At 37.9% G+C, this 20670-nt stretch overlaps 1 protein-coding gene across 1 annotated transcript in view; it reads left to right on the plus strand.

Annotated features, from left to right (window-relative positions):
• Positions 1-14: 14 nt before the first annotated feature.
• The window catches only part of knl1 (kinetochore scaffold 1), a 62497-nt gene continuing 41841 nt past the window's right edge, over positions 15-20670 (plus strand). The window contains exons 1-6 of the mRNA XM_051919741.1: positions 15-85; positions 3400-3440; positions 4112-4151; positions 12500-12556; positions 15753-15823; positions 19411-19466. Of these exons, the coding sequence (XP_051775701.1) occupies positions 3409-3440; positions 4112-4151; positions 12500-12556; positions 15753-15823; positions 19411-19466 (256 nt within the window). The 5' untranslated portion in view covers positions 15-85; positions 3400-3408. The remainder of the gene's footprint in view (positions 86-3399; positions 3441-4111; positions 4152-12499; positions 12557-15752; positions 15824-19410; positions 19467-20670) is intronic.

Raw genomic sequence — 20670 nt, forward strand, 5'->3', positions numbered from 1 at the left:
CGAGGGCAAGGCGGTTATTTTTGAAAGACGGACGGCGAAGTAACACGGAAATAGTAGTTTACGATAAACATTACTGGATGTCTTGGTAAGGCTTATTGTTTCGTTTTTATGACAAGTTTTTTTTTAAATATTGCACGTTTGTAGAAAAGACGTAGAAATAGGGGTCCTTTTCAATAAAATGTTCAAATATGCATTTTGTAGGCTGAACATTGCTCTGGTGTGATTTCGATCATTTACTTACGGAGTTAACGGCTGATTTTGGTATATTACAAGAAAAGGGGAATAATGGATTGTTGTCATTAAATATAAAAGTAAGCGAACTGTGTTATTGAGAAATCAGGTGGCAAAATCAAAGATTGTGTAGTGTTATCGATTAACTGCTGAAAGGAAAACCTTAGGAGACTTAAGTGACATTAAACAGGCAACTTAAGTAAAGAGCCTGCGAGGGCACTTAATAAGAATTTAAATGTTAGCTGTTCTAGTGTGTGTGTTTTTAATAGATCGAAGAAATGTAAACTTTGACAGATTCGTCAACGTGGACGATTCGTGTACTTTTCAAAGAGATGGAGCAAAGTGTTTGCATGTAAATAACAACGTCAATATAAAAATATCTGCCCAGGATTACACTTTCACTCCCCTTGCTATTTTTAAAACACGGGATACATCCCTGGAGCTTGAAGACTAGACCATCAACTGTCTAGGAACGAGTGGCAAAAGGCTGGACTTTAGGCATTCAAATTAAGACAGTAAACCTATGAATTTTTACACAAAGCAAAGATGGCCATTTAAAAAAACTGCAGTACTTTATAAAATCACTAGAATAAAATTCCTCTTTTATAGAATTTTCCAAGCAAATGGAAAAGTAAATTTTAATGTTTCATTGTGAGTCTTGATACAGTCTTTTTTTCTTCACATCAAATTTATTTCCGTTAGGTACAGTAAGTTGCTATGCATTAAAGAAGAATAAAGAAAAACATAAAAGGAGAATAAAACAAAACCACAACATGGCTTTATGAATATTAAAGAAATCAACATGTTAAATGAATGCAATAGTATGCATTTCAACATAATTACAAAACATGTGACAAACTAACAATAAATAAATATTATCTTAACACTTCACTCTAGACAGTGCCATCATTCAAGATGGATTAAAAAAGAAGCTTCATCCCAGTCTCTTTGTACTGGCAGCAGTACAATTTACTTGACCAAAGTATCCACCTTTACCTGCACAAATTAAACTTTTTTCCATGTTTAATTCTATTTTCTTTGTGTTTTGCGTTGCCCTTTTATGCTACTTTATATTTTATCCTTTGTATTTGTTTGTTTGTTCTTTATTTCGCCTTATACAGATTCTTGTATTAGGAATTTGTTAGTTTTTGCATACCCCTTGGGGTCAGAGCGCAGGGTCACCCATTGTACAGCACCCCTGGATCAATTACAGGTTAAGGGTCTTGCTCAAGGGCCCAGCAGAGTAGGATCTCTTTTGGCAGTGACGGGGATTCGAACGGGTAACCTTCTGGATACAACATTTTGTGTATGTTGTACCATTGCTACCAAGACAAATTCCTACTACACATTATTGTACCTGGCCAATAAAGTGAGTTCTGATTCGGAATAGATTATAATATGTAAAAAGTTAAATCAGATGCCTGACTACTGTATATCATAGCATGCCTGCAATGCTCTAAATGCCAAATAATCATCAAGGCAGTCGTTGATGACTGTTTTATACTGGTCTACAGTAACAAAGTAAAAAAAATAAAAGAATAAGTGTGTGTATGTTCATATATTAGCATTAAGAACATTAGAAATTTGACAAATGGGAGGGGACCATTCAGTCCACCAAGCCTGTTTGTTTAACTAAGCTGTCCCAATATCTCATCCAGATTCTCCTTAATGATTGTCAAGGTTTCTGCTTCAACAACATGGTTTGATAGTTTGTTCCGGATTCCCACAACTCTTTGCTTAAAGTAATGTTTCCTGGCTTCAGGTTTAAGTGCACTTTTCCTTAATTTCCACTGATGCTGGATCTACTTTATCAGTTCCTTTGAGGATTTTAAATACCTGAATTAGGTCCTTACACAGTCTCCTCTCCTCGAGACTAAACAGGTTTAATTCTCTGAGTCTGTCACAGTGGGCCATGTCCTGAAATCTCATGATGCACAACTTCAAGTGCTGCTATGCCAGAACTGCACACAATACCTAAGATGTGGTCTTAATAGTACCTTATAATTTGAGCATAGCATTCCCTGACTTAAATTCAACAGTTTCTATGATATAACCTAACGTTTTATTTGCCTTTTTAAATTGCTTCTGTGCATTGCCATTTTATTAGTCCTGTTTGCTTTTAATTTTGCATATGGAATATCTATGTGGATCCCTTAAGAAATTACAATCAGAAACCAAACACAAAAATCCTACTTTGTCCTTGTCACAGCCACTAAAGTTCAATGTTCCTGACGTTATGGAACAGGTTTTAAATTATGTGCCAAGAAAATCAGTCTGGCAACTGAGTATGGCATCAGTGCTCACCTTTGAGAGATTACAATAATTAAATATTTTTAAGGCCATAGCCTACTTCAGCACCTCTGTGCACAAGAAGGGACCATCCCTGCACAGGCCATGTAATGTGGAAGTGAGTAGGACTTTAGGGACCTTCAAATCTTTACTCCTTATTATTTTGGTGGTTCTATGGGAGTAGGATTATTTGGTATAGCATAATGAATGCTGCTGATACTAGTTTTACTTTCTGGCAGGATCCCTTTACCTCTCTGTGTGAGAAGAATTTATGGCACAACATTAAATCCCAGTTTCTGTTTGCATCTGCAGGTTCTCCCTTTGACATCTCCTTACTTACCACTGGTTCTTTGTAATTAATCTAAGGTGATTAGCCTTGGAGTTGTATGTGACAGTAGACTGACTTTAAGTCTAACATCTCTGCTACATACAAAACTTTATTTGATGGATGATATATCTCACCTTACCTCTCAAGATTGCATCTGAAATAATTTTCTTTGCTTTTATCATTTCACATCTTGACTCTTACATATGTCTTGTTTAGTAATATTTCTTCTACATGAAGTTTTAACTGTTCATAACAGACTTGCAGTGATTCTGCAAGAGTCTTGACATGTACAAAAATGGTGTAATCATCTGACCATGTTGTTGACTACTCTGACTTCCTGTTGGGTATCCAATTCTCTTAAAACCGTCTCTTCATTTTTATTTTTATTTTTAAAGAGTATGACTAACTTTATAATGCAAGTTGTCAGTTGATTAAAATAACAAATTGGACGGTTCTTCAGTATACTGGTTATGAATACATTCATAAGAGAAGGTAATAATTAGCCAAAATTACTTTCTAATCTGCTGTGCTCTGTTTTAATTTTTTCATAGAATTTTAAAATGGACTTTACAGGATCCATCCTAAATGAAAAGTAAGTGTTCATTAAAAATAAAACTTTGGTATATTTAAAATACTTTTGTTGTCATCTCAGAGAATTGATAGGTTTCTGCTTAATGAAATTCTGTCATACATAAAGACACCTTGTTTAATCTCTACACAAATATGACTGTTTAAAAAGTACTATGTTTGCATAAACAGCTCAATTCCATCCATTATCCAACCTGCTATATCCTAACTACAGGGTCATGGGAGTCCGCTGGAGCCAATCCCAGCCAGCACAGGGCGCAAGGCAGGAAACAAACCCCGGGCAGGGCACCAGCCCACCGCAGGGCGGGCACACACACCCACACACACACACACACATTAGGGACAATTTAGAATCGCCAATACACCTAACCTGTATGTCTGTGGACTGTGGGAGGAAACCAGAGTACCCGGAGGAAACCCACGCAGACACAGGGAGAACATGCAAACTCCACGCAGGGAGGACCTGGGAAGCAAACCCAGGTCTCCTAACTGCAAGGCAGCAGCGCTACCCACTGCGCCGCCGTGCCGCCCAACAGCTGAATTCACACATGTAATTATTTAAATGAAAGGAAACTGTAATTGGAGTTTTAATATTTATAAATAAAATTTGTGCATTACCTTCATTGAGTTTTGATTAATGGTAATTTACTCTGGTGCATTATTTTTCTTCGTCAGTGAACAGACCGCTCCAGTAAGAAAGAAAAGGCTTTCCTCAGTAAGTAATTCTTTGTTTATTATTGTATTCCAGTTCTTTGCTAAAACAAATTAACGTATTCGTTTTTAACTCTGCAGTAAGCACTGTAAATGTGATTATGCATAATTTCTGAATTTGATGTGATTATCCATTATTGAATATACAGTATAGTACACTGTCTTTTAGATGTAATGATGATGCATCAGTCTATATACAGTTAACCTGTCTCATTTAATATTCTACACAAAAATTTACCCTATAGTTCAAATTTAGATTTAACATCATGTGTACACAGTACCTTCAAATTCTTACTTGCTCACCTGATAACTTGCATCACCTTGCCACAATCTGCTGTTTTCACTGTGTCACCTGGCAAATGTGGACCTTACCTGAGAAGATATAAAATTTTTACTTTCTGAAATGTATTTATATAAGAGGTAGGGTGAGACATCACACCAAGATGGCGGTGAAGGGGATGAGGCCAAGAGGGAGACCAAAGAGAATGTGGTTGCAGGAAGTGTCAGGTGATAGCAAAATAATGGATTTCCAGGACCGTGGAGGAAAAAGATTTGTGGGTAATGGGCTAGAAAGTGACTGTTATTCTAGTTATGATAAAGATGGTGGTTTACCTGTATATAAGAAGCCGAACTGAAAGCATCTGTGTGTCTCGGCTGGACATGTGCATATCAATTAATCATGGCTGTGTAACTTTAGACATCTGGATAAATAATTGGGCTTCTCTGACAGGTCACACAGATTTTTTAGCATTCATTTATTTATGTTTTACACTATTGTACCTTAGAGTTTCTGGGTAAATATTCAATATCTACAGTATCTGCTCAAGTATTTACTAAATGAGTTTGAATAATCCAGGATGTTTAACTCTTTATTCCATATTTTTTCAAAATTAGAGAACTGTGTTTCACCAGATACTGTATTTTCTGATGAAACATTATGGATGGGATAAAGTCTCCTTATATACTACATAATTTTAGAGGGAATAAGCCACTGTTTGTGGTTTGTGTATGTATATATATATATATTATATATTCACATACATACATACATATATATATATTGTGAAGACTGGCTCGGACACAGACAGGCAGACACACCCATATCACCCAACACACGTTTATTTACAATACTATTTACAAAGTCCAAGTGCCACAAACCCCAATCTTCCCCAAAGTCCAGGCCAACCATTCTGCCTCTTCGGACTGCCTCCTTCTCTCGTTCTTGTACCTTGTCCTGCTTCCACCCAACTCCAGCCTCGAATGAAGGGAGGCGGCCCCTTTTATCTGTACCCGGATGTGTTCCAGGTGTGCACCGGCAATCCCGCAGACACGCCCCAGTGTGGCGGAAATGCCGGCTGTCCTCCCGGAAGCACTCCGGGTGTTCCCTCTCTTCTTCCCCTCAGCACTTCCTGGTGTGGTGGAAGTACTGGGGTCCAGGGTCCTTCAGGCAGGGGGATGCCCCCTGGCGGTGACCACGGGCACCTACAGGGTTGGGCTTCCAAGCCCTGTACCCATGGTCCCCATTACAACCAGGGCGGATGCCCCCTCGCGGTCTGGAGGAGGAATGAGCCCTCCTCCTGTCTTCCTGGGCGTTCCGGCCGGGCATGAGCCCCATCTGGGTGCCACAATATATATGTATGTATATTATATATATAATATATGTATGTGTGTGTGTATATATATATATATATATATATATATATATATGTGTGTATATATATGTATATACAGTGCATCCAGAAAGTATTCACAGCGCCTCACTTTTTCCACATTTTGTTATGTTACAGCCTTATTCCAAAATGGATTAAATTCATTTTTTTCCTCAGAATTCTGCACACAACACCCCATAATGACAACGTGAAAAAAGTTTACTTGAGGTTTTTGCAAATTTATTAAAAATAAAAAAACTGAGAAATCATATGTACATAAGTATTCAAGCCTTTGCTCAATACTTTGTCGATGCACCTTTGGCAGCAATTACAGCCTCAAGTCTTGTTGAATATGATGCCACAAGCTTGGCACACCTATCCTTGGCCAGTTTCACCCATTCCTTTTTGCAGCATCTCTCAAGCTCCATCAGGTTGGATTGGAAGTGTCGGTGCACAGCCATTTTAAGATCTCTCCAGAGATGTTCAATCGGATTCAAGTCTGGGCTCTGGCTGGGCCACTCAAGGACATTCACAGAGTTGTCCTGAAGCCACTCCTTTGATATCTTGGCTGGGTATTTAGGGTCATTGTCCTGCTGAAAGATGAACCGTCGCCCCAGTCTGAGATCAAGAGTACGCTGGAGCAGGTTTTCATCCAGGATGTCTCTGTACATTGCTGCAGTCATCTTTCCCTTTATTCTGACTAGTCTCCCAGTCCCTGCCACTGAAAAACATCCCCACAGCATGATGCTGCCACCACCATGCTTCACTGTAGGGATGGTGCCAGGTTTCCTCCAAACGTGATGCCTGGCATTCACACCAAAGAGTTCAATCTTTGTCTCATCAGACCAGAGAATTTTCTTTCTCATGGTCTGAGAGTCCTTCAGGTGCCTTTTGGCAAACTCCAGGCGGGCTGCCATGTGCCTTTTACTAAGGAGTGGCTTCTCCCTGATTAAGGCCCTTCTCCCCCGATCGCTCAGTTTAGATGGCCGGCCAGCTGTAGGAAGAGTCCTGTGGTTTTGAACTTCTTCCACTTATGGATGATGGAGGCCACTGTGCTCATTGGGACCTTCAAAGCAGCAGAAATTCTTCTGTAACTTCCCCAGATTTGTGCCTCGAGACAATCCTGTCTCGGAGGTCTACAGACAATTCCTTTGACTTCATGCTTGGTTTGTGCTCTGAAATGAACTGTCAACTGTGGGACCTTATACAGACAGGTGTGTGCCTTTCCAAATCATGTCCAATCAACTGAATGTACCACAGGTGGACTCCAATTAAGCTGCAGAAACATCTCAAGGGTGATCAGGGGAAACAGGATGCACTTGAGCTCAATTTCGAGCTTCACGACAAAGGCTGTAAATACTTATGTACATGTGCTTTCTCAATTTTTTTTATTTTTAATAAATTTGCAAATACCTCCAGTAAACTTTTTTCACGTTGTCATTATGGGGTGTTGTGTGTGGAATTCTGAGGAAAAAAATGAATTTAATCCATTTTGGAATAAGGCTGTAACATAGCAAAATGTGGAAAAAGTGATGCGCTGTGAATACTTTCCGGATTCACTGTGTGTATGTATGTATGTATGTATGTATATATATATATATATATATATATATATTATAGTTCGGTCCATAAATATTTGGGCAGAGACTTTCTAATTTTGGTTCTGTACATTACCACAATGAATTTTAAATGAAACAACTCAGATGCAGTTGAAGTGCAGACTTTCAGCTTTAATTCAGTGGGGTAAACAAAACGATTGCATAAAAATGTGAGGCAACTAAAGCATTTTTTTAACACAATCCCTTCATTTCAGGGGCTCAAAAGTAATTGGGCAAATTAAATAACTGGAAATAAAATGTTCATTTCTAATACTTGGTTGAAAATCCTTTGCTGGCAATGACAGCCTGAAGTCTTGAACTCATGGACATCACCAGATGCTGGGTTTCTTCCTTTTTAATGCTCTGCCAGGCCTTCACTGCAGCGGCTTTCAGTTGCTATTTGTTTGTGGGCCTTTCTGTCCGCAGTTTAGTTTTCAATAAGTGAAATTTATGCTCACTTGGGTTAAGATCAGGTGACTGACTTGGCCATTCAAGAATTTTCCACTTCTTTGCTTTAATAAACTCCTGGGTTGCTTTGGCTGTATGTTTTGGGTCATTGGGCGGCGTTTCATGATATAGATGGACAATCAATTTGACTGCATTTAGCTGGATTTGAGCAGACAGTATGTCTCTGAACACCTCAGAATTCATTCGGCTGCTTCTGTCCTGTGTCACATCATCAATAAACACTAGTGTCCCAGTGTCACTGGCAGCCATGCACGCCCAAGCCATCACACTGCCTCCACCGTGTTTTACAGATGATGTGGTATGCTTTGGATAATGAGCTGTTCCACGCCTTCTCCATACTTTTTTCTTGCCATCATTCTGGTAGAGGTTGATCTTGGTTTCATCTGTCCAAAGAATGTTTTTCCAGAACTGTGCTGGCTTTTTTTAGATGTTCTTTAGCAAAGTCCAATCTAGCCTTTCTATTCTTGAAGCTTATGAGTGGCTTGCACCTTGCAGTGCACCCTCTGTATTTACTTTCATACAGTCTTCTCTTTATGGTAGACTTGGATATCGATACGCCTACCCCCTGGAGAGTGTTGTTCACTTGGTTGGCTGTTGTGAAGGGGTTTCTCTTCATCATGGAAATGATTCTGCGATCATCCACCGCTGTTGTCTTCCGTGGACGTCCAGGTCTTTTTGCGTTGCTGAGTTCACCAGTGCTTGCTTTCTTTCTCAGGATGTACCAAACTGTAGATTTTGCCACTCGTAATATTGTAGCAATTTCTCGGATGGGTTTTTTCTGTTTTCACAGCTTAAGGATGGCTTCTTTCACCTGCATGGAGAGCTCCTTTGACCGCATGTTGTCTGTTCACAGCAAAATCTTCCATATGCAAGCATTACAGCTCAAATCAACTCCAGGCATTTTATCTGCTTAATTGATAATGACATAACGACGGACTTGCCCACACCTGCCCATGAAATAGCCTTTGAGTCAACTGTCCAATTACTTTTGAGCCCCTGAAATGAAGGGATTGTGTTAAAAAAATGCTTTAGTTGCCTCACATTTTTATGCAATCGTTTTGTTCACCCCACTGAATTAAAGCTGAAAGTCTGCACTTCAACTGCATCTGAGTTGTTTCATTTAAAATTAATTGTGGTGATGTACAGAACTAAAATTAGAAAAAAGTTGTCTCTGTCCAAATATTTATGGACCTAGCTGTATATATAATTTTGGAATTTGTGTCCCAAAGAGAAATTCCAAATACATTCTGCTAATGCCAGCTATCAACAGAAAGGTGAAAATATTAAAAAAAAAAAACTGGGTCTTTAACATTTCTGGAAAAGGTTAAAACAAAAATGTATGTACTTGCATCCCACTGTTTGAGCCGGTCACTCTTGCACTACAGGGTATACAGGAGGTGAAGTAAGCTATTAGGAGACTTCTTAATTAGGTTTAGGCCCAAGTATATTTACTTAAAGTTTATTAGAAAGTCAGTCACTTGCTGTTTTAGAATTTAGCTTCCTGTGAATAGTTTCTAAAATTTATTTCTATTCACCTCCATTTATTTTAAGAGATGTTTAAAATGTTTCCTAATGCATTAGATTACTTGCTTTTTGTGCCACCTTACAGGTAGTTCTAAAAGATTAGGGTTCTCCTTCAGAAGATATTGGAATGTAAAAAACTCTAAATACTTTCTTTTGCACAGTATGTATCTTCAGTACAAGATCATCTTTCAGTATTTTAGTAATAATAGAACAGTCAAGGAGGAGGTGAAGAGCATCAGGGATAGTAAAGGGAACTTAAAAAATACAGACAGTGAAATAGCAGATGCACTAAATAATCATTTTTCTGAGGTCTTCCCAAGTGAGGAGTTGAATAACCTCCAAGCAGTAAATGGGACTACTAAGGAGGTACTGTTTGATTTGGAGATTGTAGAGGGAGAAGTGCTGCTCAGATTCAATGACACACATTTTTAGGAATTCACTGCACACTAGAAAATGGCAAATACAGTAATCCCTCGCTATATCGCGCTTCGCCTTTCGCGGCTTCACTCCATCGCGGATTTTATATGTAAGCATATTTAAATATATATCGCAGATTTTTTGCTGGTTCGTGGATTTCTGCGGACAATGGGTCTTTTAATTTCTGGTACATGCTTCCTCAGTTGGTTTGCCCAGTTGATTTCATACAAGGGACGCTATAGGCAGATGGCTGAGAAGCTACCCAGCTTACTTTTCTGTCTCTCTTGCACTGACTTTCTCTGATCCTGACGTAGGGGGATTGAGACGATACGGACGCTCGTCTAAAAATGCTGAAAGATTATCTTCACGTTGCTATCTTTTGTGCAGCTGCTTCCTGAAATGACATGCTGCACGGTGCTTCGCATACTTAAAAGCTCGAAGGGCACGTATTGATTTTTGATTGAAAAACAAACTCTGTCTCTCTCTCTCTCTCTTCCTGCTCCTGACGGAGGGGGTGTGAGCTGCCGCCTTCAACAGCTTTGTGCCGCGGTGCTTCGCATACTTAAAAGCAAACAGCCCTATTGATTTGTTTGCTTTCCTCTGTCTTTCTGACAGACTCTGCTCCTGACGCGCACTCCTTTGAAGAGGAAAATATGTTTGCATTCTTTTAATTGTGAGACGGAACTGTCATCTCTGTCTTGTCATGGAGCACAGTTTAAACTTTTGAAAAAGAGACAAATGTTTGTTTGCAGTGTTTGAATAACGTTCCTGTCTCTCTACAACCTCCTGTGTTTCTGCGCAAATCTGTGACCCAAGCATGACAATATAAAAATAACCATATAAACATATGGTTTCTACTTCGCGGATTTTCTTATTTCGCGGGTGGCTCTGGAACGCAACCCCCGCGATGGAGGAGGGATTACTGTATTCCATTATAAAAAACAAAAAAAAAAAAAGGGTGATTGGGCAAATCCAAGCAACTATAGACCAATAAGCTTAACGTGCATCACAGGTAAATCAATGGAAGGAATTATTAAGGATAAGACTGAGCGGCGCATGGCAAGTACAGGTGTTTTTCTGAACAGTCCACATGGGGTCGGAAGAGGGACGTCATGTTTTACTAACATGCTGGAATTCTATGAGGAATCAACAAAAGGATATGATCAAAGTGGAGCTTATGATATTATTTATCTGGAGTTCAGGGTGATGTTTTTTAGATGGGTGCAGAATTGGCGAAGCAGAAGGTGATGGTGAGAGGAACCATATCAGAATTGGCTGACATTAAGAGTGGTGTTCCACTGATTTGGATAGGAATATAAGTAACACTCTGGTTAACATTACAGATAGGTGGATTAGGAGATAATCTAGAGTCTGTTCAATCATAACAGAAGGACTTGAACAGCATACAGGCTTGGGCAGATTTGTGACAGATGACGTTTATTGTCAGTAAATGTAAAGTATTACACATAGGAAGTAAAAATATTAGGTTTGAATACACAATGGGTAGTCAGGAAATCGAGAGTCCACCTTATGAGAAGGATTTAGGAGTCGTAGTGGACTCTAAGCTATCAACTTCCCGACAGTGTTCAGAAGCCATTAAGAAGGCTAACAGAATGTGAGGTTATATAGCACCTTGATGTGTGGAGTACAAGTCCCAGGAGTTTCTGCTCAAGCTTTTATGATGCACTGGTGAGGAGTCCTGTGTGCAGTTTTGGTCTCCAGGCTACAAAAAGGACATAGCAGCACTAGAAAAGGTCCAGAGAAGAGCGACTAGGCTGATTCCAGGGCTACAGGGTTTGAATTGTGAAGAAAGATTAAAAGAACTGAGCCTTTACAGTTTAAGCAAAAGGAGATTAAGAGGTGACACAATTGAAGTGTTTAAAATTATGAAGGGAATTACTCCAGTGGATCGAGACTGTTATTTTAAAATGAGTTCATCAAGAACACATGGGCACTGTTGGAAACTTGTGAAGGGTAAATTTCATACAAATATCAGACAGTTTTTCTTTGCACAGAGACCCATAGACACTTGGAGTAAGCTACCAATTAGTGTGGTAGACAGTAGCAATTTCAGGTTTTTCAAAACTCGACTTGATGTTTTTTTAGAAGAATTATTGGACAGGACAGCTTTGTTGGGCTGAATGGCCTGTTCTTGTCTAGATTGTTCTCATGTTCTAATGTCATAAGTAGATTTTCTTTTTCTTTCACTGTTCACACAGATTGATAAATTAACTAGACAGGGTCACATCTACAAAGTGCAATTACCTATAAAAAGTGGGAGAGGATAGTCAGGAATGGTAATACTTACTCAAAAAGAAACATTAATATTATGAAGTACAAAAAGGTTATACAATCCACTTAACATACACAGTCACCACTCTTCAAAAGAGTTACAGAAAAGTAACTCTAACTTGTAGTACAAGTAGGTTTTTTACAAGTAAGTGTACAAGTAGTTTTCATTAATCCACCACTTCAGTTGGCAAAAGCTGTTAATGACAGAACTGAATAAATTTAATTCATGTATAATTATAACATGCTAACTTACTGTATGGTGATGCGGAAATTCATTGTGAGTTATCCTAAAAATACAAATTTAAATTTTAAAATATTCTGTCTTTTTAAAGTGTCTGTTACTCATTGTTACATACATAAAATAACTTTATAGGTTAATACAAACGAATATTTATCTTGTATAGATATTGAAGATGCCAAGGCCTGGTCATGCTCCTGGGATTGAGAATGAACAACCACTGGTAATACAGAGTTTCAATGTTTTCTGCAAATTTTAAAATATCTTCAGAAAAGAGCTTTGATTGTCAGACAATATCCCTCTTGTGAAGCACTATTATTAATATAAACGGATGCTATTTGTGTCATTTTTTTATGAGCCAGGTGCTACTGGTGCTGGTTCATGTCCTTGTATTATTCAGTGTCCCATTCTTCTTTTATCCATCCATCCATTTTCCAACCCGCTGAATCTGAACACAGGGTCACGGGGGTCTGCTGGAGCCAATCCCAGCCAACACAGGGCACAACGCAGGAACCAATCCCGGGCAGGGTGCCAACCCACCGCGGGACACACACAAACACAGCCACACACCAAGCACACACTAGGGCCAATTTAGAATCGCCAATCCACCTAACCTGCATGTCTTTGGACTGTGGGAGGAAACCCACGCAGACACAGGGAGAACATGCAAACTCCACGCAGGGAGGACCCGGGAAGCGGACCTGGGTCTCCTAACTGCGAGGCAGCAGTGCTACCACTGCGCCACCGTGCTGCCCACCATTTTTCTTTTAGCATCTTTAAATTACAAATTTCATTAAATTGAAGTCTATTACAAGCTGTCGATTGTATCAGCAATTTTAATCCTTAATTCGTTTCACATTTTGCACATTTCCTCATATTTTTTCTTTCGTTTAATTTCTTCATGTGCCCTCAAAACTTTCTAGAACACATAAGTTGTAAAATATGTTAAGATTACTAGTTTCATTTATTAAGGGGCACTGAATTCCGTACATTAAGTAATACATTTATTGGGTTTGCTTTAATAAATACTCTTATTATTATTATTATTATTATTATTATTCCTGGTTATTGCATTGTATAGCATTGCCACCTCATTGATTCACCCTCCTGAGTTCGAATCCATCCATCCATTCATTTTCCAACCCGCTGAATCCAAACACAGGATCACGGGGGGTCTGCTGGAGCCAATCCCAACACAGGGTGCAAGGCAGGAAACAAACCTTGGGCAGGGTGTCAGCCCACCGCAGGGCACACACCCACACACTAGGGCCAATTTAGAATCGCCAATCCACCTAACCTGCATGTCTTTGGACTGTGGGAGGAAACCGGAGCACCCGGAGGAAACCCATGCCGACACGGGGAGAACATGCAAACTCCACGCAGGGAGGACCCGGGAAGCGAGCCCAGGTCTCCTAACTGCGAGGCAGCAGCACCACCGCTGCGCCACCGTGCCGCCAGAGTTTAAATCATTCATTTATAAATTATCTGATTGTGTTTGCTTTTTCCTTCAGCCAAAAAGATAATTTCAATTTCTGTTAAAATGTGCAGGCATGCATGTGTAGCCTGTAGATGCCTAAGGCTGCATTTCGTGGTTCAGGGCTGTCAGATTTAGATTAGATGACCATCTGTTTTATATTTACAAAAGGACGTACCATTTATCTTGTGGGTTCACTAACATAAAATTTCTCCTATTGTTTTGTAATGTTGACTTAATCTATAAAAATAGTGTTTTAGCTGTGATATATCTGAGCTGCTTTTATGTATTCTTAGCTTCACCCCAATGAATATCTTATCTACTTTACTAAAGATTATCAATATCTTTAATTTACTACACAACATATTCCATTAACTACTCCCTAATGTGTTCTGTCTACTACACAAGGACACTCTAGGCATATTTACTAAATGTAAAGGTGAAATTGTGTTCAGAGACCAAGATTTTTTTTATTTCTACTGTACTATTTCTTATCCTGAAAAAAAAACAACTCTGGAAATTACAATTCTACCTTTTCAGTCATTTAAAAGGTGACAAAATGAAACTTGTATCTTCCTATATTCTTGTTTACTACCTTTTCCTAGTAAAAGAAATTAAAATTCATATTAAAATTTCCAATTAACAAATCACTTTATAAGAAGAATTAGTTAAAAATCAAAAAACTATGCAGCTACTGTCTGTCATTGATAGTAACATTTTGAAACTTCTATTCGGTATTGTTTCCAGTGTGATTGAATTGTTGATGTTCAGAACCTGCCTTGAAAGTTAATTTAGTTATTTCGTCCAGTAGTCTTAATTTCTTGGAGTACTTTTATTCTAATTTTTCTTCTCACTATTTAATGAGAGGTCAAGCAAAATGACACATTTTATTGGCTAACTGAACTGATTACAATAAGTATTGTATATCATATAATGTATTTTAATTGGTTCAGTTAGTCAATAAAAGGTCTTGTTTTGCTTGACCTCTCATTGCATCTGTAATGGCTAACACAGTACCACACCGTGCTATGTCTCATTATTTAACATAGAATCTTTAAAAATGAGACAAAATGAAAATTAATCACAACATGCAACTTAAAAGAAAATTATACTGACCTGATAGCGGTGTAGTCATGATGACTGCTCTATCAAAGTTCCAGGACAGCAGAACTGAATCCCAGCCTGCTCAGTTCCTGTGTGCTGTTGGTGTGTTCTCCCTTGGATTGCTTAGGGTTCCTCTCACATCCAAAAGACAAGCATTTGGATTTGGTGATGCTACATTTTATTGTTCATTTTGGATTGGTAATACTTTCAGCTGGGTGGGACAGCTTAGTATTAGTATTGCTGTTGTGTCCCTTTTTATTTTGGACCTATTTAATAAATAAACTTTGGGAAAATTCATCAAACACATTGTGTAAAACCAGTGTTAATATAATTATTTCAAAAAATAATTCACAATGTGTTACTTTTTTGACATTTCATACTTTCTTTTTTTTTCTGTTTTTTTTTTTGTTTTTTGTTTTTTTTGATGTCCCATTTACATGTTTAGGAGTTTATTCCAACCTGTTTCTTAGTAGCAAAGTACTTTGAGAATCATGTTTTTGTAAAATGTGATACATTATTTGGAAATTATTGTCATATATTGTTTGTGTGTGGCATACGTCATTTCCCAGATAAAAATTTTCTGAAAAATATTTAATTATGGAATGTGGATTTTAAATGCTGTTATGTTGAATTACATAAGTGTAGCAGAAAATGTGAATTTATAGTTTTACTCCTAATTGAAGTGAATTTGTTTTATTTTTATCATTATTATTTAGGACACTTTTAAAAAGGGGCTGCTACTCTTTTATTGCATCCTGTATGTCTGTTTTGAAGGTATCAATAGCTTCTAAACAGATTTTCTGTAGTCAGTAAAGTTGTTTTCCCTGTGTCATTCTTTCAGGATTACCAAATACCAGTGATGAAAAAACGAGGCTCTCGAAGGGTCAGCTTTTCTGAAACCAACAGTATAAAGTAAGCAAAATGACTTGAAAATGCAGTGAAAAATTGTTTAATGACCACAGTGTAGTCTGCTGTCTCAGTTTGTTGTGATTGAGCAGCTCATCCCGTTACACTTCATATCTACACTCATTACTGTTCTCTTTTTGTATATAAATTTTAACTGTTAAATACTGTATGCATTTTTGTCCTGGATATTTTCAAGGAAATATTACTTGCCACTTGTCAACAACCAGTTTTTAAATTATTGTTTAAATATGTAAGCCAGTGGAATATAAGTTTTAACTCTTGTGTGGCAGTACTTCAGCTGTTGATCATTTACTCCCCAACTCAGCCACAGGGCCAGCATTCAAATCCAGGATTCTGAATGTGAAGGACAAAGCACTGTGCCACCCTGTTGTTATAAACAATAATTTGAGAATGATTACAGTGTAATTCAGTAATGTTCATAAATATTGACACATCTACAGTACAGAAACAACTTTCTTTTACATGAGTAGAGCTGTTCAAATGGTTTAAGGTAAAGTACAGACTTCTTAATTATAAAGTGTCAGAAGAGTATGAACCTGAAGTACAATGCAGATGTGAATGGATATTGGATGTAGTTATTTTATATTTTTTGTATTATTTTTTTTTCATATAAAAGGTTATAAAATGTTTACTACTTAACCACTGGGCTAATTAAATGCAAATAACTGCAATTTTAAAAAATGATCAAAATTAGACCCAATTAAAAGATTTCCAGTTAAAAGTAAATGTTTAAGTGATATAGGAAAATATTAAAATAGGTTTCTTTAAATAGCATAGTTTTCAACAGTTCCCTAACATACAGTATGCCAAATGTAATAGTCTGTAACAAAGTTTTGACTATGTGCCTTTGGAAATGTCAAATTTCACATTGCGAATCAAAAATGAAAATGTAATTTTACTTCAGAGCACAAAAATATTCATTTGGTATGTTAGCCAAGCAGTGCAAGTACTTTGTGTTTTAGTTGCAACCCTAATTTTGGTTGATCAAACAACATTAGAAGATTCTAGAAAATTCATTCAGTTCATCTGGACATAGTTCTTTTCCAGGGAGATACGTTACATCACTCATCCAAGTGACATTTTGACTCACTTTGGCAAGAGCTGCCTAAAGCTTGTACGTGAGTATGAGCAAACAGCATGTAAGATGGCAGACTACAGGAACCACCTGAGATTCAGCCTCAGATGTAGACAGAGCGGAATTACACCTAAAAGTCTACAGATGAAATCGTCAGTGAAGGGTCTCCGAGCTACAAAAATCCTACAGAAGGCACAGAGCCAGCTGCTAAACGAATGGGTGAGACAAACTAACTTTACTATTGATGTTTTGAAATCTAAAGAGGAGCAGATCCGACAAAGGCTTTCATCGCTTTTAGATGAGAAAACGCTTCAACAGGTGATTGAATTCACTGAGAAGGCTTGTCTAGCGCAGCATGAAAAGTCTAAGACCGGGCAGCAGAGGAAGTTTGATCTACTTGTGGTGCGCCAGAAACATCAGCATATGATAGGGAGTGTCCTCTACAGCCAACACAGAGAAGGATGCCAGACACAAACTGAGGATGTGGACAAGTGTGTTAAGAATCTGTCTGACAAATAACTCGCCCAAGCAGAGAAAAACCTCCTTGCTAAAGGGTTAAACTTTGCTCTCACACCGAATCATATCCCACTAGTGGAACTGATCACAGCCACAGAGATAGCAATCAGAAACAACAACATTGCATATGTGGAAGCGGAGCAACTGCGGATAAAAGTTTCGACATGTCTCAGCAATGCTAAGCTCCCTGAACCCAATATCAGTATTAAGGAGAGGAAGGCTCTCATGGCACTCAGTAAGGAAGACAACATCATCATCTTTCCGACAGACAAGGGGAGGTGCACAGTGTTGCTAAACCAGATGGACTATCATGAGAAAATTTTGTCTCTGCTTAATGAAAAAAACACTTATGAACCCCTAAAACGAGATCCAAGTAGTGGTTACAGGAAAAAGGTGATAGATTGTCTCAAACAGTTAGTGCATGACAACACTATTGACCGGACCTTATACCACAGATTATACCCAGGGGAAGCTACACCAAGTCTGTATGGTTTACAGAAGATACATAAACAGGATACACCATTAAGACCCATTGTCTGCATGATCAATTCGGTTACATATAACAGCTTAAAGTTCCTGGCCACTGTCCTCAACCCGTTGGTAGGCAGCTCAAAACACAATATTCAGAACACTTTGGATTTTGTGGAGAAGGTGACAGATGTCATTATGGAGGCAGAGGAAACTATGGATTCAATATGGATATATATATATCGATATATGGATATATATATGGATACCGGTTTCGGTCATTACGCAAAGGTACTTTTTATAAGGTTGGAGAAACCTGCAGTCAACTGACACTGAGGAAGTCACTTGAATGAGTGATGTAACGTATCTCCCTGGAAAAGAACTATGTCCAGATGAACTGAATCAACTTTCTAGAATTTCCTTACCTGGATTATTGAGCATGCATCGAAACATTAGAAGATGAAACCTGATTTTTTTTTTTCAGGGGCTACAGGAAAATATAAATAATTAACTTATGTAAAAAAAAGTAAGAATAAAGTAAAACAATTTATCTTTGAAAAATATAGTGATATAAATTAACATCTTGGAGAGTCTTCTGAAATATTTGTGGCACAATGTGGTAAATAGGAGTGTGTTAGAAACAAATGCGCCATGTAGTGCATAGCTGGTTGACAAACTCCTACCCCACCATTTGAAATCCAGCAGCCTTGCAAAATAATTCAAGGTTCAGATTTTTTATTTATTTATTTATCTATCTATTTATTTATTTATTTATTTTTGCAAAGTTCTCCATAAGCATCAACAGTTCTCTCTTTTTAACCAATCAGCCTACAGGAACAAGTAAATTAAATTATTCTTTTTAAAAATGTCTCGATTTTAAATCTTTAAAGTAAAGGAAAGGTTTTTCTTTTTTTATCTAAACCAGACTGCTGATTTTAAACTTTTGTCAAAACTGCACCATACACAAGTACATCATTGCAATAAAATTAACATTTGCTAACATTCAATGGTAATAACTTTTTTACCTTCTTTATTAAACAGGGTGGCTGGTAGTGCTTTATGTGTTGTTTGTGTTAAAATATGTACTACAGATTGTTTAAAGACAATTAAAAAAAAAAAAAACTGCCATCAGTGTTTTAAGAAAACATATTTAGCCTGATGAGGGAGTGAGTAGCTTGATAATGTCTGTAAAATGCTACAGACATGCAGAAGTTTTTCATTCATTAAATCAGCTTAGTCCAAAAATACCTAATTACCTGCACATGACAAACTGCTTTTGTTCTGTGCTGCATAAGTAAGAGATTAACAAAAATGTTGACATTGGAAAACTGGCCTTTGGAAATTTGCGGTCAGTAATAAGACACATTTGCTTAATACACTAACCTGAAATTTTAAGGGTACTGTTTCTTGAAATGAAAATAACATAAACTTCACATTCCTACTTGGTCCTGTCCCAAGAAATGTTTTTTCGTATGCTTTAAGTCCCACTGATTAACATTTTCAATTTCTACAGGGTTTTTGCTAAAGATGCTGCTGAAATAAATAAGATGGAAGACATTAATAGCACAGGTATGCATCAGCTTATTTTTCAGTACAATTATTAAACTTCTAATATATTAATGTTCCTACTGTTGATGTCATGGTAATATTTTACATCACTGGAATGTGATGAATGATCTTTTTAAATGTTACCTATTCCCCTATTATGTTCAAATTTTAGTAATAATTTTTGTAATAAGTTTTTCTAGTATTCCCAAATAAATTTGTGCTTGACCACTTTTCAGTATTTTCTATATTCGGATTACATTTCAAAGTAAATTAGATAACGTCATAGTCCTGATAAAATTCTCTTTATATGTGTAACAATTGTCTTTTTAGTAAGTATTATCTGAACTTGACTTTGAACTGGCAAAAGTATGTGTAAAAATTTGGAGGCGAATTAGTTTATATTAAAAAAGAGAAACCTTCCTGAAAGGCACCCATTACATTTTACCGGTATTCTTTTATTAACTACACTATATTAAATTAAAACCCGTTATCTCCCACTGTCCTATTTGTAGGACAGCGACATATATGCCTATATCTGTCGCAACGAAGCAACCACGTGATCCGGGGTACATTCACAGCAGACTTGAGGTTGTGCGTCACAACACTTCCGCGAAAGCGGCCATGTGCCATATAGCGTGTGGGCGACAGGTTGTGCTTTGTGTCTTTGGAGGCAGCTTCTGATGTTCCCTACCTGTGACGGCGAGTCTGGACATTTTGTGCTAGTTTGCTGGGACGGAGAGATTGACGCAATGTAAGTAAACTATCTAACTCTCCGTATTGCTAACTTGTATTCTAATCGCACTTACATAGACGTTATTCTGCGACATTTTCCACTGTCCTGTGAATAGGACATTGGGATGATCGCATGCCTATATCTAAAGCGCACCTTATTTATCTTTTTTTGCGTAGCAAGACATGGCAAAAAGGTGCATCACCCTAGATGAAGTGTCACAGCTTCTGGAAGACTGCGAGGAAAAATACTCGAAAGCTACTGTCTGTGTGCTACCGCCAAATACCAGTCAATTGTCAGACGAAGATGAAGGGGATGAGGACGTTGCCAATGCAGGAAATGTAACTGTTGCTGATGTTCCGGGAGAGCTAGAAGTCGAAATGGTTGGAGAAGACATGGAAGACGACACATTGTTTGAAAATGAGGGGGATGACGCTGAAACGGAAGAGAATCAACCATCAACAAGTTCTGCACCTCCAGCGAAACGGCCAAGGA

This window comes from Erpetoichthys calabaricus, chromosome 16 (genome assembly GCF_900747795.2).
Source record: "Erpetoichthys calabaricus chromosome 16, fErpCal1.3, whole genome shotgun sequence".
NCBI classification, from domain to species: Eukaryota; Metazoa; Chordata; class Cladistia; order Polypteriformes; family Polypteridae; genus Erpetoichthys; species Erpetoichthys calabaricus.